Source organism: Hylobates moloch, unplaced genomic scaffold, assembly GCF_009828535.3.
Source record: "Hylobates moloch isolate HMO894 unplaced genomic scaffold, HMol_V3 SCAFFOLD_8, whole genome shotgun sequence".
NCBI classification, from domain to species: Eukaryota; Metazoa; Chordata; class Mammalia; order Primates; family Hylobatidae; genus Hylobates; species Hylobates moloch.
Genome location: NW_026652283.1, coordinates 102,135,686 through 102,153,046, shown reverse-complemented (window position 1 = coordinate 102,153,046; position 17,361 = coordinate 102,135,686). Strand labels below are relative to the sequence as shown.

Below are 17,361 nucleotides of genomic sequence, written 5' to 3'. Positions count from 1 at the left end.
ACAGCAAAATCCTATTGTTTCTACAAAAAAAGTTATATATATATAGAGAGAGTGAATTAGGCCACCTCTCATCACCTCCACTGAAGTTACAGTTTTGAAAAATGTTTACCAGTTCTTTAACATTCCTCCCTTCAGGAAGTGAATCTTAATTATCCTTCTCTTACATGTGGATGAGACTTGGTAACTCATGGCTAATTAACTGAATATAGCAGAACTGATGAGATGTTACTTCCAAGGTTAGGTTATAAAAAGACTGTGCCTTCCAATTGTGTTGTGCTCTCTCTTGCTCACTGACTCTCTTTCAGAACCCAGCCACTATGTAGAATAGTAAAGGTTATTCTGCTGAAGAGGTTACATAGAGAAGAGCAGCCCTTGAGGATAAAAGGCCAAATGGAAGAGAAATGAGGCACTCACTCCAGCCAAAAGCCAGAACTCATTGCCAGCCATGGTAGTGAGTTTTCTTGGAAGCTGACCCTCCAGCCCCAGTCCAGGCTTCAGATGATGCATCTCTGGCTGACAGTTTGACTACATCCTCATGAGAAACCCTGAGTCAAAATCACCCAGATAAACTGCTTCTGGACTCCTGACCCTCAGAAACTATAAGAAAATAAATGTTTCTTATTTTAACCCTCGAAATTTCTGGGGAATTTGTTACCCAGCAATGGATAATGAATACAACTGCTATCATCCTAGTCCATGCTGCTGTGACCTCTCACTGAGGCTACTGAGCTATTCCGCCTGAACAGACTCCCTCCTTCCATCTCTCCTCATGAAATATAATTCTCCACTACAGATCCCAAATGATCTTTTAAATATCTAAAGCAGCCATCACGATTGTCCATTTACTCATTTGTCACTACTTACAAGGTTAAAATTCTACAAAGACTTTTGATATATACTAAGAATAAAAGCCAAACTACTACCAGGTCTATATGACCATACACGATCTGGGCGTTCAGACTGACTTTTCTAGTACACACTATAAAAAGGATGCCCTCTCCTTCAATATTCTTCTATTAGATTTATTTAATTCTTAACATATTTCATTATCTGAAATTACTTTATGTATTTATTTAGTATTTTTTCATTCATTTAGGGTCTGTCGTTTTTAACTAGTATGAAAGATCCATGAGAGGACTTTGTATTGCTTATCCCTGTAGATTGATGGATACATATCTTTTAATACACGTATATGTACATATATATGCATAACTATATGTATATCCATCTGTCTATCTATCTATCCATCCGTCTATCTGTCTGTCTAACCTCTCCACCTAGTAGTACTATTCACATATAGGACATATTAGAAGACTAAATCATATAAGGTGGTGTTAACAACTATTCACAAACTAGATGGCTTGCTGTCTTTCCTTTCCCCTTTTATGTACTGGAGAAAGTTAGTTAAAATTAAGCAATCACTATAGAAAAAAATTGCATTCAATATTCACAACCTCAATAATTTTAGGGAGCCCACTATAATTTTAACACACAATTCTTGACCAACTTACAACCAAAAACAATGCTTTGACTTTTCGTTCTAATGCTACATAAGCGTCATCTTATTCTTATTAAAATGTCATTTATTTTGAAAGGCAAAAACTGAGGAGCATTACAATGATTTTATTCACTCCAGTTAATTTAGATAATAGCAGACACTTGGGACAGATATCCGTAAAAAACAGATAGTTGAGAAGTATTCTTAAAATGAGCAAAAATTAATATTGTTTGGACATTTGGGAGACTTTGGTGGTAACAGAAATGTTTCTATTACTCTTTCCTCATTTGTGATCATATTTGGAGAAGAAGAAAGTGTTTTATTTCAGAAATTGTACTCATAAAAGCATTCATGTGCTATTATAGGTATTCGAAATGACAACAGAAAACATTTTGCATACAGCACATTATGAAAAAAACATAGGATCCAAAGAAATTCTCCCCTTTGACAGAACAAATGATATAGAAAATGTTAAATTCTATAGCACGTTTAGACTACAGCCCTACAATTACCAGCCTTCATATGGAAAAGTTGTGTGGGCTTTGGCTGAGTCCCTAGATTCTTGCTCTCTGGTTTTCAAAAATGACCTATAAAACTTACCTTACTGTTTGCAAAGGCTTGCTTCAACAACAGCATGACAATAGGTGAAAAGCAATTTGAAATACCGTACAGATGTAAGGTATTCCCATCCCTATCCACATGGAACCCAGCTGTTCACAACCTTTCACCCATCACATACGTGTCAGTGACTTCCAAATTCAGCCATAAAATCCCAGCCTTTGTCTGGGGTTTCACCTCTAGCCCTATAAAGCACCTGCCACTTCCCACCCAAGACTGGGCTCATCATTCAGTCATCAGGGATATCCCAGTAAACCAGATGGCATCTCATCTTCCCCATTTCCTGGGCTTGAAATCTTTGCCTTTTCTCACTTGCTGCTATATTCAACCCCTCACCAGCTCTTGTATCTGCATCTTTCTGTTGATTTGTCTGATTATAGTTTAAATGTGCCAGGAGCTTAGGCTCTCACTCCTCGTGCAAAAAAGGGGATGCACTTCTTTAGAAAGCTTTTCCTTTTAATCCACCTACAGGGTATTTGACAATGAAACAATCTACCAACACCTGCCTTCATCACATCAGGCTCCCACTTATGTACCAGAAGGTCTTCCAATTGCTATTTTTTACACAGTTTCCAGCTGCCTTATCTGGACTTCATGATTGTCCATTTACTCATTTGTCCAACACTAAGAGCATATGTTCTAGGTACTGAACCAGGTCAAGATAAAATGATAATCAGGTCAAAAACCATCCATGATGACACAGACTTTAGGGACCAGTGGTGTAGATACACATTAAATAAAGAATCACACATATAAATGTAAACTTACAGTTGTGATAAGATCATTAAAGAAGACTGACCTTCAACGAATCCCTGTCCCACTGACACTTCCTTCTCTGAAGGTCACTCAGATTCTAATCTCTGCCCCCCAACTGCTTCCTGACCTTCCCCCATATATGGGGTTAAGAGAGGGTAATATAAAGAAAACAGCTGATTGGGAAAAGCCTCTGTGACAAATGGTGACTGGGTTAACATCTGAAGGAAGGCAGACGTTATCTAGGTAAGAGGAGAAAGTGAAGAAGAGACTTTTAGGCAGAGGAAATGGCATGTGCAAAGGCCCTATGGTCAAGGGAAAATGGTCCACTGAGGAACTGCGTGGCCAAATGGGGGTTACTGGCAGGCTATGCAAGTCCCTGCAGCCACGTTCAGATGACTGACCTCTCTCATAATTGCCCAAATTGAAATGTCCATTCCAACAAAGCTACTCATCCTTGTACGGCACTTGACCATAAGCATCTTGGTGCCTTTCAAACATGTCCTTTTCTTTACCTGAAATGGCTTCCTCTGAGAGAATACTATAGAGAAACCCGGTTAAGAGATGACCTCTAGAAGTAGATATGGTTCATTGCTGACACTGTCAATCTATAAACAGGGTAATTTGAGCAAGTTTTCTAAACTCTCTAAGCCTTTTTCACTATCTTTAAAAGACATCAGAGTATCGAATGAGAAAATGCATATCTATCCTTTTATCCCATAGTAAATGCTCAAGGGATGTAACTATGGGTGGTTGTTCCTTTCCTTCAAAGCACAGCTAAAATTTTTATCATCTTAAAGATGTCTTCCCTAAGTAAAATGAAAATAGTTAATGACTCTGACAACTTCAGGAAATGATTATTTGAAACCTCTATAATACTAGGCAATGACAGAGGAGTCTACTTGAGCACAACTGTGAAACAGACCAGAATAAAGATCTCCAGCTCATTTATCACTCTACTCTTTCCTGCTGCCTCAGTAAATGGAATGGGTAACCTACAATGTCCACAGCAATAGGACCATCAGTAACATCCTCTCAGTGCAGGAGTCAGTGAGGGATGGGAAGGAGTTTCCCAGGATAATGCTCAGAGTTTTCCCTCAACGAACCCCTGTCTCATTGGCACTTCCTCCTCTGAAGGTCATTCAGATTCTAATCTCTGCCCCTCAAACTGCTTCCTGACCAATAAAGCCCAACTACTATTAATACCAAAATTATTTCTAATTCAACAAATGGCATGCTAATTAAGTCTAAAGTGGATATTCCTAAACAAAGAGTAGGGGGCAGGTGTTTGGTGTTGGTGTGCCAGGGACCCCTGTACCATGCCACTTTCCCCTTCTCCAAAGCTTCCTTCTCCAGTGCGGACTCCACCAGGGATGAGGGAGAAGGAAGGAACTTCTCTTTCTCAACAGCATCACTATTTGCTTGATTTTATTGATGGAGTTATGATGACACAGAGTTTCATGATGAAAAATTCGACACCTGATAAAAGAGTGTTTTCTGAATTCTAGGTAACTCCATATCTGTGGTACATAAACATCACCTAGCTCTAAGATGTCTATCAACAGACTGGATTCTTGGAGAAACTAATGTCCTTAGCTCAGACTCAAATAGACACTATATCTGGGGTTAATGGGAAGCAAACCACAGAGGGCTCTTCTAAAATCATTCTTCAGAATGGGGTTTGTTTCTGGTTACTATCAGTTGGAATAATGGAGCTCTGTACATATAGCTCTAATATTACATAAAAGTGCCAAGGGCCAGACTTCTATAAGGATGGGAAGTCAGGGGTGCACTCTCTTTTTCTCACATGTGTGTACACAGGCAGGCATACACACACACATGCACACACACACATACTGTGCGTGGCATGATACTAGTTCTTAAAAGGCCTAGGATGGAGATCAAGGCAGTACCTCTGAAGCTCCAGTGGCTTTAGTAGACAGCTGGCTGGAAATGCTGATGACATAATCAGAAGCACAGTACTCTGTACCACTGAACTAGTCTCTATAAAAATAGGTACTACTGCCTACTCACTATGTTGCTTCAGAAAACACACTTTGAGAAAACTCACAGAGTGAAAACAACTCATCCAGAACACATCACACATCAGATTCTACCCCTTTCATTTAAAAGCTCTCAGAGAACCAAATCATATCCCAAATACACAATAAAATGAACTCTATTGTATTAACCTTAGTCTTTGGTGTTTTTATTTGGCCTCATAACCTCAGTTATGAGGTTGCTATTTCCAACTTTCACCTAAGGTCATAAAAATTTTGTGTCTCCTTCTGTGCTCACCCAGTTCACTGTCTCATCAGAGGAGTGTAACAATTGTCAGGGTTAGAAACTAACCCCATCTGGCTCTAACTCTGTTGAATTTCCATTCTTATCCTTTTCTTGTAGCCAACTCAAAATTACAGAATCTGACAAATGCAGAATGATCCATCAAAGGTGTAAGAATCTTTAAAGTACTTCAGAAATTGGATTTGACTGAATTTCCTTTGACATTTCCTTTTTATGTTATGAGACCCAATGGCAATACAAGGCAACTGTGATAACTTGACAAAAATATTCTTACTTTCTTACTAACATGAGGCCAATATGTTGACTGAGAAAAATTCCATGGTGATCCTTCTTAAAACAGTTGCTATGAGGGTATTTAACACAAGTGGCTCAATATTCTGTAGTCTTTTAAGAGTACTCAAGTTGTGTCAGCTCAAACTCAAACAGACACTATATCTGGTTAACGGGAAGTAAACCACAGAACAAGTTCAAAGCAAGGCATGTCGACAGACCTACAAAAACCATGAAGAGTCCATCATATATGTATTTGACCAGGAGGTTTTGTAAGTATATGAGTAATGTGCATATGAGGACTTTGAGTTCCCTATCAGAAGTGCAATACTAACTCTTTTTTTTTATATAACGACACAGATTTCTCAGCCGCAGTTTAGCTAACCAATAACAATTAAAAGTCCTCTAATCCTCTGAAAAATTTAAAATACTGAAGATTCTGGCAATACAGCGTAGGTCCAATTTAATGTCTGAAACTTTGGTGGCATTCAAGAAAGTAAAATTTTTTCTTTGGGTTACTGTTTGCTAAGATGACAGTGGGAACTGCTTGGACTTTTGCCCATGTGTGCATGCAATTTCTACATTAATATTCAGCTCCTCTTGTTTTAAGCCCTCTTTCTAGACAATCTTGGCTATCAGATGGAGATCTCAAACCCAGGTATCGCCTCAATCTCTGCTCCCTATTTGTAAACGGCTTCTGAATATTTCCACCTGGAAGTGTTTTTGTTCATTTGCTCATTAATTCATTCTTTTGTTCATTCATTCTTCTATTCATTTAGTGAATAAAAATATTAAGTGCTATCAGAGAAACAAGGTCAAGAAAGTTCATTTCTCTTACCTGGAAGGAGAAAATGGCAATAAGCCAGTGTTTTCAATATTTTGTGCCATGTGCTATGAGACAGGCAAGCCCAGTGTACTAAGGGATCCCAGAAACTGGACATATCGGATGTGGATGTCAAAGATGCCACCTGGAGGAAGGGCATTTGACTTGAGTGGCAGAAGGTAGGAAGAGCATTCCAGGCAGAGGGATGGCATGTTATAAGTCCCAGAGGTATACAGCCACATCTTGTTCAGGAAAGTGCAATCTGTCCCAGGAGGTCAGAGCAAGGAGCAAGGAGGAGATTACGAAGAAAGCGCCTTGGGTGCCATAAGGAAACTAAACTTTATCTTAAATATTATAGGCAACTACTTGAAGGATTTTAACCAGAAGAAAAGCATAATCAGATTTTAACTAAGCAGGTCCAAAACCTTACACCTAAATCTCTGCCAATGGCAGAGCAATCTTCACAAACTCAGCCTCTTCCTGTTCTCATACCTCACATCTCATTAACTGGCCACCAAATCTTTTTAATTCTGGGTCCCAAATAACTGCTGAATTGAGCCCCTTTTTCACATCCTCTTCTCCTGCTGTCATTGGAAAAACCCACATCATGACTTTCCTGGACAAGTGCAAGAGTCTTCAGTGGCAAACATTGTGGGCCAGCTCTGCAAAAGCCATCAACCAAATCCTCTCCCTTTCTCATCTCCAACTACAGAGGCTGGAAGCTCACCTCAACAGTCTCTCTTACAATGAGGAGTAGTCACATGACTTGGTTTCAGTCAACACAATATAAGAAGGCTAATGGAGACCTTCTTTGAAGGATTTTCTTTAGCGGTAAAAGCAGACGAGACAGCATTCGAAGAAGACAATTTTTTTTTTCTAGATTTTACCCAAGCAGCCACCTTGCCTCCTGTCTTTGAATTTGGTAATAATGTCTGGAGCTCTGGCAACAATCATGTGACTATGAGATGACAAATATATGGAGAAGAAGTCAATCTACTGGGGATACTGGAAAGAAACGACAGAAAGGCCTAGATCATGGCTGATCTCCCTAAGCTGCTGAACCCACCCTAGAACTACTCACCCTCAGACCCCTTGTTGTGAGATAACTAAATATCCTCATGGTTTAAGCCATCGTTAGTCTGGCTTTTTGCACCTGAACATATCCTAACTAATACATATCCTAAACTGAGTATCTGGGTCCAGTCTTTCTCCAGCATGCTCCCTCACCTGCCATTTTAATAATCCTTCTACCTCCCAGATCTGATCATATAATTTCCAGTCTGAAAAATCTCTGAGGATAAGTCTTTGACCAAGCTCCCCACCACCAAGGCTCCTTCATCTCTTGCCACATCAAACACCTTGATAGTCCCTAGACACACTATACTCCTTCATGTCCCTATCCTCCGCATGTGCTATGCCCCTGCATTAACTGCTCTTACCCTTCCTGCTTAACTCTGCACCAAAAGATCCCTAAGGCAGAGTTAGTCACATTTTCCCCAGTGCTTATACAGCTGTGATAGACTATATAACCATTCATTCATATTCTCTCAGAGGAGGAACGCATCTGCATCCTGTTAAACCTGACTTCCTTTGACCAACGAAATCTGAGTAGAAGTAACATGTGTTACTTTGGGACAGAAGTTTTAAGAGCCACAGCATGGTTTCCCATGTTCTGTCTTTCCTGCCTCTGGGATGTAGAAGCAAGTACAGAGGAAGCTCCCTTATTGACACATAATGCACATGTAGCATTAGCAGGATAGGAATCTTGTTAAGTCAGGGGCAGACAAAATTTTCTGTAAAGGCCAGATAGTAAACATTTTAGGCTTTGCCTAAATGGGACATATATGGTCTTTGTCATGTATTCTTCTTTTTTCAACAAGCATTTAAAAATATAAAAACCATTCTTAACTCACAGGACATATAATAATAGGTCACAGCTCGATTTGTCCCACAGGCTGTATTTTGCCACTGTTTTAAGCTGTTGAGACTTTCGGGTTACTTATTACATGTTACAGTATTTTGCACATACGTTCTAGCCTTCATCACTCTGTAACAGAATTATAAGCTTCATGAAGACAGGGGTTATGTCCTTCATGCTTGCTGTGCTCACTTGTAGGATGTGTCAGCTAGGAAGGTAATTGCTGAGTGAATAACAGACGTTTTCCCCATAAGACTGTGAGCTTAGGGAGCAGAAACCATGGCTTTTCATCTTATATCTATCCCAGCAATGCCTGACCTTTGATAACATTTGATGATCCTTGGAGCCTTTGATAAACTTTACACTGAATCAGGTTTGTCCTTGTCGTTATCATCAGAGCAGGTGCCAAATATCACTTGAGAAACAGAAATTCACACAGCCTGTTTGTTTGAAAGATGAACATGTGACCCTCTGTGCACTTGAGAAACAGAAATTCACACAGCCTGTTTGTTTGAAAGATGAACATGTGACCCTCTGTGTCATGTACTAAAGCCCATGTCTGAAATCTATTAACTATAGTTAAATGAGTTTTGTTTTTTTCTTTTTTATTTGAAAGCAGAGGAGACAAGGGGACATGGAAGGTTTACATTAAAATAATGGTATTTGAAAAGGTCAAGAAATATGGAATGGTGGGTTCAAGGCTAAGTTCATTTTTACGAAATTCCCTTAAGAGTCATTTTGTAATGTGATGGCACAATATGGACATTACTTGGCAGGTGACAGTATTTAGGGCAAATGTTGACTGTGTTTCACTCCATGTACCACTGAATTGGGGTCTGTTTCCTTGTATGGTTTCAAAGGCTGCAAATAAATGGAGGAGCAAGACCTGAACATGTGTCACGGCACATGTCATCAAAAGATAGTCTTTCAAATGGAAGTATATTTAGACTTAAAAATATATAGCATTTGCAAAACCAAGCATAACAGAATATGTGAGTACTTTCTACTCTGCTTCCTCATCACAGGAAACTCCTGCCAGTGTGCTTACTATAAATAATTGCAAACCAACCTCAATCTTAAAGCATTTAATTCACCTATACTGGGAAAAATGAGAAGATGAAAATTTTAGTTTTCTGAAAGCTGTTTTTCTGGTCACATTTTCAGTACACTTTGTCTCATGCATCTTAAACATCATTTGGCAATTCTGTGTTTCTTTTCTGGAAGTAAATAAACCCTCTAGTGCAAGTAAAGAGAAAAATAAAACATTACAAGGCTGCCCCTCTGTGGTGACGTGCTTTCACATCCACAGCAGCCAGCCCATTCTCACAGGCTCTACTAATTGCAGCTGCATTCCACTTCCTAAAATATGGAAATTTTATACACTTAGTTTTAAATTAATGCTGCAGGGTTTTAATTTAACCGTAATCCCTCTTAAAGATAAGAGACTAATGGACATATTTACATTATATCAATAGAGATAGACACTAAAAAATATTTCAGCACTATTATATTTAAAATACTTTTTAAAGAATGACATCAAATCTCTGGGGATTATCTTTTCAGTCATAAAATCATTTTATATTCACTGAAAATAATGGGAGTACATCAATGCCCTAACCACACAATTGCTTTAGTGAAGAGAAACTAGACTAGGCTAGGATCCCATTCTGAGCTCACTGCTTCTGTATCTGAAGGCTGCTAGCCTCACCAGTATGCCACCAACCTGTGCTGCTTCTGTATTTGAAACTAGGAAAATACTGCTTCACTTAAAGCTAAACAGCCTTAAAACCTGGAAGTAGGCCAGGTGCGGTGGCTCGCGCCTGTAATCTCAGCACTTTGGGAGGGCGAGGCAGAAAGATCTTGAGGTCAAGAGATTGAGACCATCCTGGCCAACATGGTGAAACTCCATCTCTACTAAAATACAAAAATTGGCTGGGTGTGGTGGCATGTACCTGTAGTCCCAGTTTCTCGGAAGGTTGAGGCAGGAGAATCGCTTGAACCCAGGAGGCAGAGGTTGCAATGGGCTGAGATCGTGCCACTGCACTCCAGCCTGGCGACAGAGTGAGACTCTGTCTCAAAAAAAAAAAAAAATCTGGAAGTAATTCTTTAATTTTATAACTCCTAAGTAGAACTCTGATAAATATTAATAAGATGGAGTAAAATAACATTGAGGGGCAGGACAGAGAAGGACAAAACAAAGGTTTGCTTATTTTTGTAAAACAAAGCGACTTTTTCTAGGGAGTCCTAAATGACTTGAATACAAGTAGAAATATATATATTTATTAGAGAGTCAACATGAAAATGGGATGTTTTAAGTAAAATGTGTAAACTTAGAATGTAACTAGCCTGCCCATTTTGGGTTAAAAGGCGAATTGACCATATGTTTTAATCTCCTCTAAATCTCAAACCCTGCTAAAATGGAAAAAAAAAAAAAAAGCTGGGAGAGGGGATATTCTTTGGAATGTTACTAACCCACAGGAACAATGAGAATGGGCTTGGCAACAACAGAGGATGAGATATTCCAATAAATGTGTGGCAGATGGAAAGTAGACAGAAGATGGTGTCAGACTCAGCAGAGCAAAAATGCCACCCATGCATCTGAGGAGGAAAGGCTGAAGGGAGCCCATTTACCCTGCTGAGCCCAGGGTGCCATCCAAGGGAGAAGAGAAGCAGAAAGCTCAATACATAGAATTGAGATCAAGTTCCCAGGTGCCCTCCCACATACACACAGCCAGTAAATCAAGCACCCTCTGCCACTAAGAGAAAATATTCATTTTTCAAAGAAATAAACCAGCAAGGAACCAAGCACAGTATAATTCAATGAAAATCTATAAACTGAATGTGGTTCCTTGAGCCCCGTTTGTGCGACGCTGCTCTCAGAATGACAGCAAACAGGTGTACATACCCCCAGGCAAGATACTTGAAGAGCATTCGCTAGAAAAAACAAAGTTTAGATACTGATTTTGGAGTCTTCAAAGGAAAATTTCCATTTTATTATAATGAAGGGCACCAGAAGACAGCCTCAACTGGAACTCGCAGTGCTTCTGACAGCCTTTTTCATGCCTTCCTCAAAATTATTAAAGACCAGCCCAGGGTCACAAGACAGTAGAGAAAAGCCCCCAGCCAGAAAGACAGATAATACTAAGTAGGAATAAAACATGTATATATACTCCTGTTTAGTTATATATGTATTATATGTGTGTGTACGTGTGTGTATATGTACATATGGGGTGTGTGTGCATATATGTATATGTATATATATACATATATATATACACACCTTCAGAAGATGCAGAAACAATTCAGGATGCTGAAGAAAAAAAGTCTATATTACCCTGAGAAGAATAAAAACAGGGTTCCATAAAAATAAAACACAAAATAAGATAAAAATTTTTGAAATTAAAATATGATAATATAAATTTAATATTCAATGGAATGGAAAAGACAGTTGAAGAAATAATTACAACAAAGAGACAAACATTAAAAACTAAGATAATTACGTTTTAAATCAGGAGATCATTTTGTACATATGGTATCTAAGACTGAAAAGATTCTAAAAATGAAAACAGAGAGAGCAGAGGGGTGAAAAGTAGTGAAGAAATAATGCAGGAAAACTTCCCAGGACTTAAATTTTAAGTCTCCAGATTGAAGAGCACATGTAGCTACAGACACATTGAATTTTAAAGATCCATCCAAAGCAGTGGATAAACGGAACATACTGAAATTTTCCAGAGTGATAAAACACCTCATGTATCAAGAAATAGGCATCAGAAGAACATTGGATTTCCTGACAGCAAAACTAGACACCAGAAGACTAGAGAAATGCCTTTAAAACTTGAGAGAATAAGGACTTTCATCTGAGAATACATACACTAAGCCAAATACCAGTCCAATAAGAGGGTCCCATAAAAATATTTGCAGCAAACGAACATCCAAAAAACATAGCGCCCAAAGCACTCTCTCTTAGAAAAGTACTAGAAGACTTACTTCAGGAGAGCAGGGAAGTTTACAAAGAAAAAGACACAGAACATAAGAAACGGAGTCTACAATCGGAAGACCAACAAACAATAGTTCCATGACAATGGCTGTGCAGCAGGCCTAATGTGAAATCCAGTATACACTGCAACAAGCAGCTGCAGGAATGAGGATTCCAGGAAAACAAAAGTGGGAGTACCTGTCATGTTTGACCATGTGGAAAATAGTACTGATAGGGCTTTATAATTCTTCTGGAAGATTTGGAGAAAAGTAAATAACAGGTACAAAGAAAACTGGGAACACAAACAAAAAGGAAGGCAATCATTAACTCTAAGAAAAACAAAACTATCTATGAGAAAGTATAGGTAATCAACATCGAACAATAATTACACAGCAGCAATAATGTAAACATTGAAAACTGACTTAACATAAAATTCTGATGTAACTGCACTGGCAGGATGGTAGATGGGGAAGAAGAAGAAAGAAAACTAAATTCTCACCCATTACAATAGAAAATCAAATACCATAAGAAAAAGAACAAAAAATGGAGAAGTGGCCGTTTTGTGGGAACAGAACTAAGGGTTTCAAAGGGGTGGGTCATAAAACTATTTTTCTCTATAAGCTTTTTATTTTGTAAACTATTTTGATGTGTGATAATGATTAAACAAAGTAAATATAAGTTTAGAAAAAAAAAACCAGGCTACTGCAATAAAAGACTAAGCTTAGTACATTTAAATGTAATGAAAGGAAATGATTACAGCTAATCTTCATAAGAAAATAAAATGCAGAGTTGGCTATTACTCAGAAAATATGGCCTGAACAGCCATTTAAGGAGGATTAAACATATTTGTTCTGTTGTATATATACATAACTGTGTTATATATGTGTGTATATATATATACTATTTGTTATAAAATTAAAACACAATTTATGATAATCCTTATTAACTTATAAGTTGACATACCAGCAAATAAATAAATTGTAAAAAATTTTCAGGAAATATAAGTTCAACTTATACAAACAGAAAACATAAAAAGCCTAAAGTAAACAAAGTTATAATTAATTTCAAATCATTAAGCAAATGTGTGTCTAATATAAAGATTCACAGTTATTTTCTCTCTTTTTTTATTTCACAATGCATTGGCTTGGAAATATTTCCAAGTAGCTTTGTATTGAAGGTTATCTAGAGTTTCTGTTGTAGGTTGTTTTTTTATTTTTCAACAAATATATTAATATGATGTTCTACTTATGAAAATTTGGACAGTAAATCTTATCATCATTCCTGAACACATGTTGTTATAGCAAATGTGTACATTTGGAATTGCCTTCATGGGTGCTGAAATTCTAAAACTAAGGAACTCAGCTTTAGATGCTGTCATAAGTTGTCATATGACATTGATGACTTGTCCACATCAATAACACTGACGGCAGTAGTCTCCAGCACTAAGTTTCTAAGGCAACCCAATGTGGGCAGGGGCAGCAAAAATATTAAGACCTCTATTTTTATTTTTAAACGTATCCCTTTATATTTTATTTCTGTAGATTCTGTTATTTACTATAGAATCTTTGTTCAGTAATATATATGTATAGAATTTATACATAAGCCTATGTATATTGGCAGTGTATTCTCAAAAAATTTTTATTGCTGGGATGTTATGATGAAAAATATTTGGAAACTGCTGGTTTAGGAAGGTGTCTCCCTAATTGTAGTTAGTGAACCATTAAAGTCCATGAGGGTAACACAAGTGTTCACGAGGCAGGCAGGAGAAAGCTAATATGTAATCCTAAGCTAAAAACTTAATTTTAAGTTATGATTAAGAATTGAACAACTGGGAGGAGAAAATAAACCTTCTCATTTGCAAAATTTTATCCAACATCAGGCCTACCTGCTACAGATGAAGTAAATTGTGATAAAAACTCTATGTAGAAATATATAAATGGCTAGAGGATTTATAGCCCTCGATATGTACATTTGTCACTCATAAGGCACAGACTATGGTAAAATGGTTCAAAACAATGTGCTCATGTGGTGGTCATAAAAGCTTTTGTTGATGAGGCAGTGTTCTACAGTAAGAAAAAACCTGAAAACCATTGATTTTGGAATTAAACACTTCAGTATTCTAAGAGTACTTCATTCTCTCATATGGGCAAAATATAGCTCAGTCCTTTAGAACTATACTAGTCACTGTCCAACATGGTAGCCACTCATCACACAGGCATGTCTAAATTAAAATTTAATAAAATTAGGCCAGGCATTGGGGCTCACGCCTGCAATCCCAGCACTTTGGGAGGATGAGGAGGGTGGATCACACAAGGCCAGGAGTTTGAGACCAGCCTGGCCAACATGGTGAAACCCTATCTCTACTAAAAATACAAAATTAGGTGGGCATAGTGGTGGGTGCCCGTAATCCCAGCTATTCAGGATGCTGAGGCACGAGAATCACTTGAAACCCAGGAGGTGGAGGTTGCAGTGAGCTGAGATCATACCACTGCACTCCAGCCTGGGTGACAGAGCAAGACTCTATCTCAAAGAAAAAAAAAAAGAAAAAAAAAATTAATTAAAATTTAAGATGTATTTCCTCAGTCACACTAATCACATGTCAAGGGCTCAATAGCCACATGTGGCTAGTGGCTACTGTATTGGACAGCATAGACAAAGAACATTCCCATGAGTGCCAAAAGTTCTACCGGACACTACTTACTCTAGGATAGTATTCAGGAATTCTTTAGTTAAAAGTTTTAAAATCTTTATACTTACTAACTGTTACTTTGTCCTTATCCCCCAACATAACGTTGTTTGGTGTCAGATCTCTATGGACAATCCTCTTCTCCTTGTGTAAGTATCGAAGAGCTAAGCACAGCTTGAAACAATGAATAGAAAACAAATTTTATTTCCCCCAACACACATATAGCCAATGATGACTACTGCACATCTTTAAGAAGCCAGCTCAGAACTTTACTGTTTTAAGAAAAATTTAATGAAGATAAAAGCATACCTGTATAAATATTTTCCATAGTCTTTCTTCAGTAAAATGGTAATGTTTTTCCTTCAAAGAACTGAAATGCTCTCCAAGCGGGGCTCCTTCTATAAGTTCCATAACTATGTACAACCTATCGTCTATATAAATATCACAAAAGGTCACAGAAATTTAAACTCAATACAGACATCTTGAAAAAGTTTACGAATGAGAGTTCAAGCTTCCCAATGTCTGTGCGGGACACTAACACTAAGAATTAGGGATGATGTGCTAAAATGTGGATCCACTCAGCCCTGGAAGAGGTGGAGGTGAGGGGGTCTTAGGGAAACTGGGGCCCAGCCACTGTATCTTCTGGCTACAGGCAACCCCTTAGCATAAGTTTACACTGACAAACATATCATTTTCTATGTATGCCAGAATGTGGAATGATTGAAAGGTGCCACAGAGAACAAGTAAATGATCTCCAGTCATGGAGGATTCCCTGAAGAACCTGTAAGCCCATCCTTCCTCCCAGCAGTCTAAAATTTACCCTCAGAGCAAGTCACACATTCAGAAAATTGCATTTTCAACTGTGTTGTTTCATAGTCTGATAGATTTACCTTACAGAATTTTACACTGGAATAATGCCATGGTCTTGCAATGACACAGTTGAAAATAACACACGATAGAAATTTCTGTTATGCCTTTCAAAAGCAAAAAAAAAAAAAAAAAACTGGACTTCTCTAGGTTTTATCTTATGGATACGGAGAACTTCATGACTGATTGTGTTTGTCTTTTTGCTTTGGATGCCAAGAAACAAAGGAGTAAATTCTACTTCCTCCTCTAAAACCAATAGGGTTTATTTACAATGGGATGTGATATGTGTCTTTTGAAACTATGGGATGTATACAAAATATGTGTGTAGAAAATGTTGACAAAAATGGAATCATACATGTTCTGCAATTTATGCTTTTTTTCATTAAGCAGCTTTATATTTCAGTACACACAGATCCATACCATTCTTTCTGCTGGTTGTATGGTATAGCACAATATGGGTATACCATAATTTATTTAATCATTTAATTTTCTCATCCTTCATTCCTCTTTATTGCAATTTCCTCATATATTTTATCATATTTTATGTATTTTTAAGCCATTTCCAATTCTTTTTTTTTTTTTTTTTGGAGATGGAGTCTCGTTCTGTCGCCCAGGCTGGAGTGCAGTGGCGTGATCTCGGCTCACTGCAAGCTCCACCTCCGGGGTTCACACCATTCTCCTGCCTCAGTCTCCCGAGTAGCTGGGACTACAGGCGCCCACCACTACGCCCGGCTAATTTTTTTGTATTTTTAGTAGAGACGGGGTTTCACCGTGTTAGCCAGGATGGTCTCGATCTCCTGACCTCGTGATCCGCCCGTCTTGGCCTCCCAAAGTGCTGGGATTACAGGAGTGAGCCACCGCGCCCGGCCTTTTTTTTTTTCTTTTTGAGGCGGAGTCTTGCTGTGTCGCAAAGCTGAAGTGCAGTGGCGCGATCTTGACTCAGTGCAACCTCTGCCTCCCGGGTTTAAGCAATTCTCCTGCCTCAGCTTCCCAAGTAGCTGGGATTACAGGCGCCTGCCACCATGCCCAGCTATTTTGTGTGTGTGTGTGTATTTTTAGTAGAGACAGGGCTTCACCAGGTAGTAAATTTTTTTTTTATATTAAAACAATTTATATCACTTCAGTACAAGTTGGAAGGCAACCCTGATTTTTTTGAAGGGATATACACTAAATTATAGAAAATTATTTTAATATCAAGAACAAATGGCTAAGGGGACAGGATTTACTGCATGAGTTTTAGCACTGAGTTTTTCTGAGTCATCTAGGGGAAGGGAGATGGGTAAAATCGTAACAAATGCCAAAATACACACACAAAAGGTTTTCTTAAATAACAATAGCACTGATAAAGAGGTAGTCCGGAAGCCCCAGTCATTGCCTTATATCTCTTTAAATCATTCTTCAAGTGGAGATTTATTTCGACATTTCGTATGTGACACATATCATTAAAGCTTATCAATACTTGTATTATTTCTGTCATAGGCCCTATTTAAAAAAAAAAAAAAAAAAGAGTGGCTGAGTTTAGCTTTATCTGTGTTTTGGTTCTAGTTCAGCATTCCAAAATACCTGCAGAAAGCAAACCTGCCCGCCTGCAGAATCAGTCTGGCCTCCATCGCCACCTTGTGGCATTTACCTGAACTTCAGGTAAAAG

General features: G+C 38.2%; 1 protein-coding gene across 11 annotated transcripts in view; it reads right to left on the bottom strand.

The window, feature by feature from the left end:
* The window catches only part of NEK10 (NIMA related kinase 10), a 248,764-nt gene that overhangs the window by 148,881 nt on the left and 82,522 nt on the right, over positions 1 to 17,361 (bottom strand). For all 11 annotated transcript variants that reach the window (XM_058442270.1, XM_032162265.2, XM_058442269.1 and 8 more), the window contains exons 21-22: positions 15,156 to 15,277; positions 14,918 to 15,020 (exon numbers count right to left, since the gene is read on the bottom strand). In XM_058442270.1, coding sequence (XP_058298253.1) covers positions 14,918 to 15,020; positions 15,156 to 15,277 — 225 coding nt within the window. The remainder of the gene's footprint in view (positions 1 to 14,917; positions 15,021 to 15,155; positions 15,278 to 17,361) is intronic.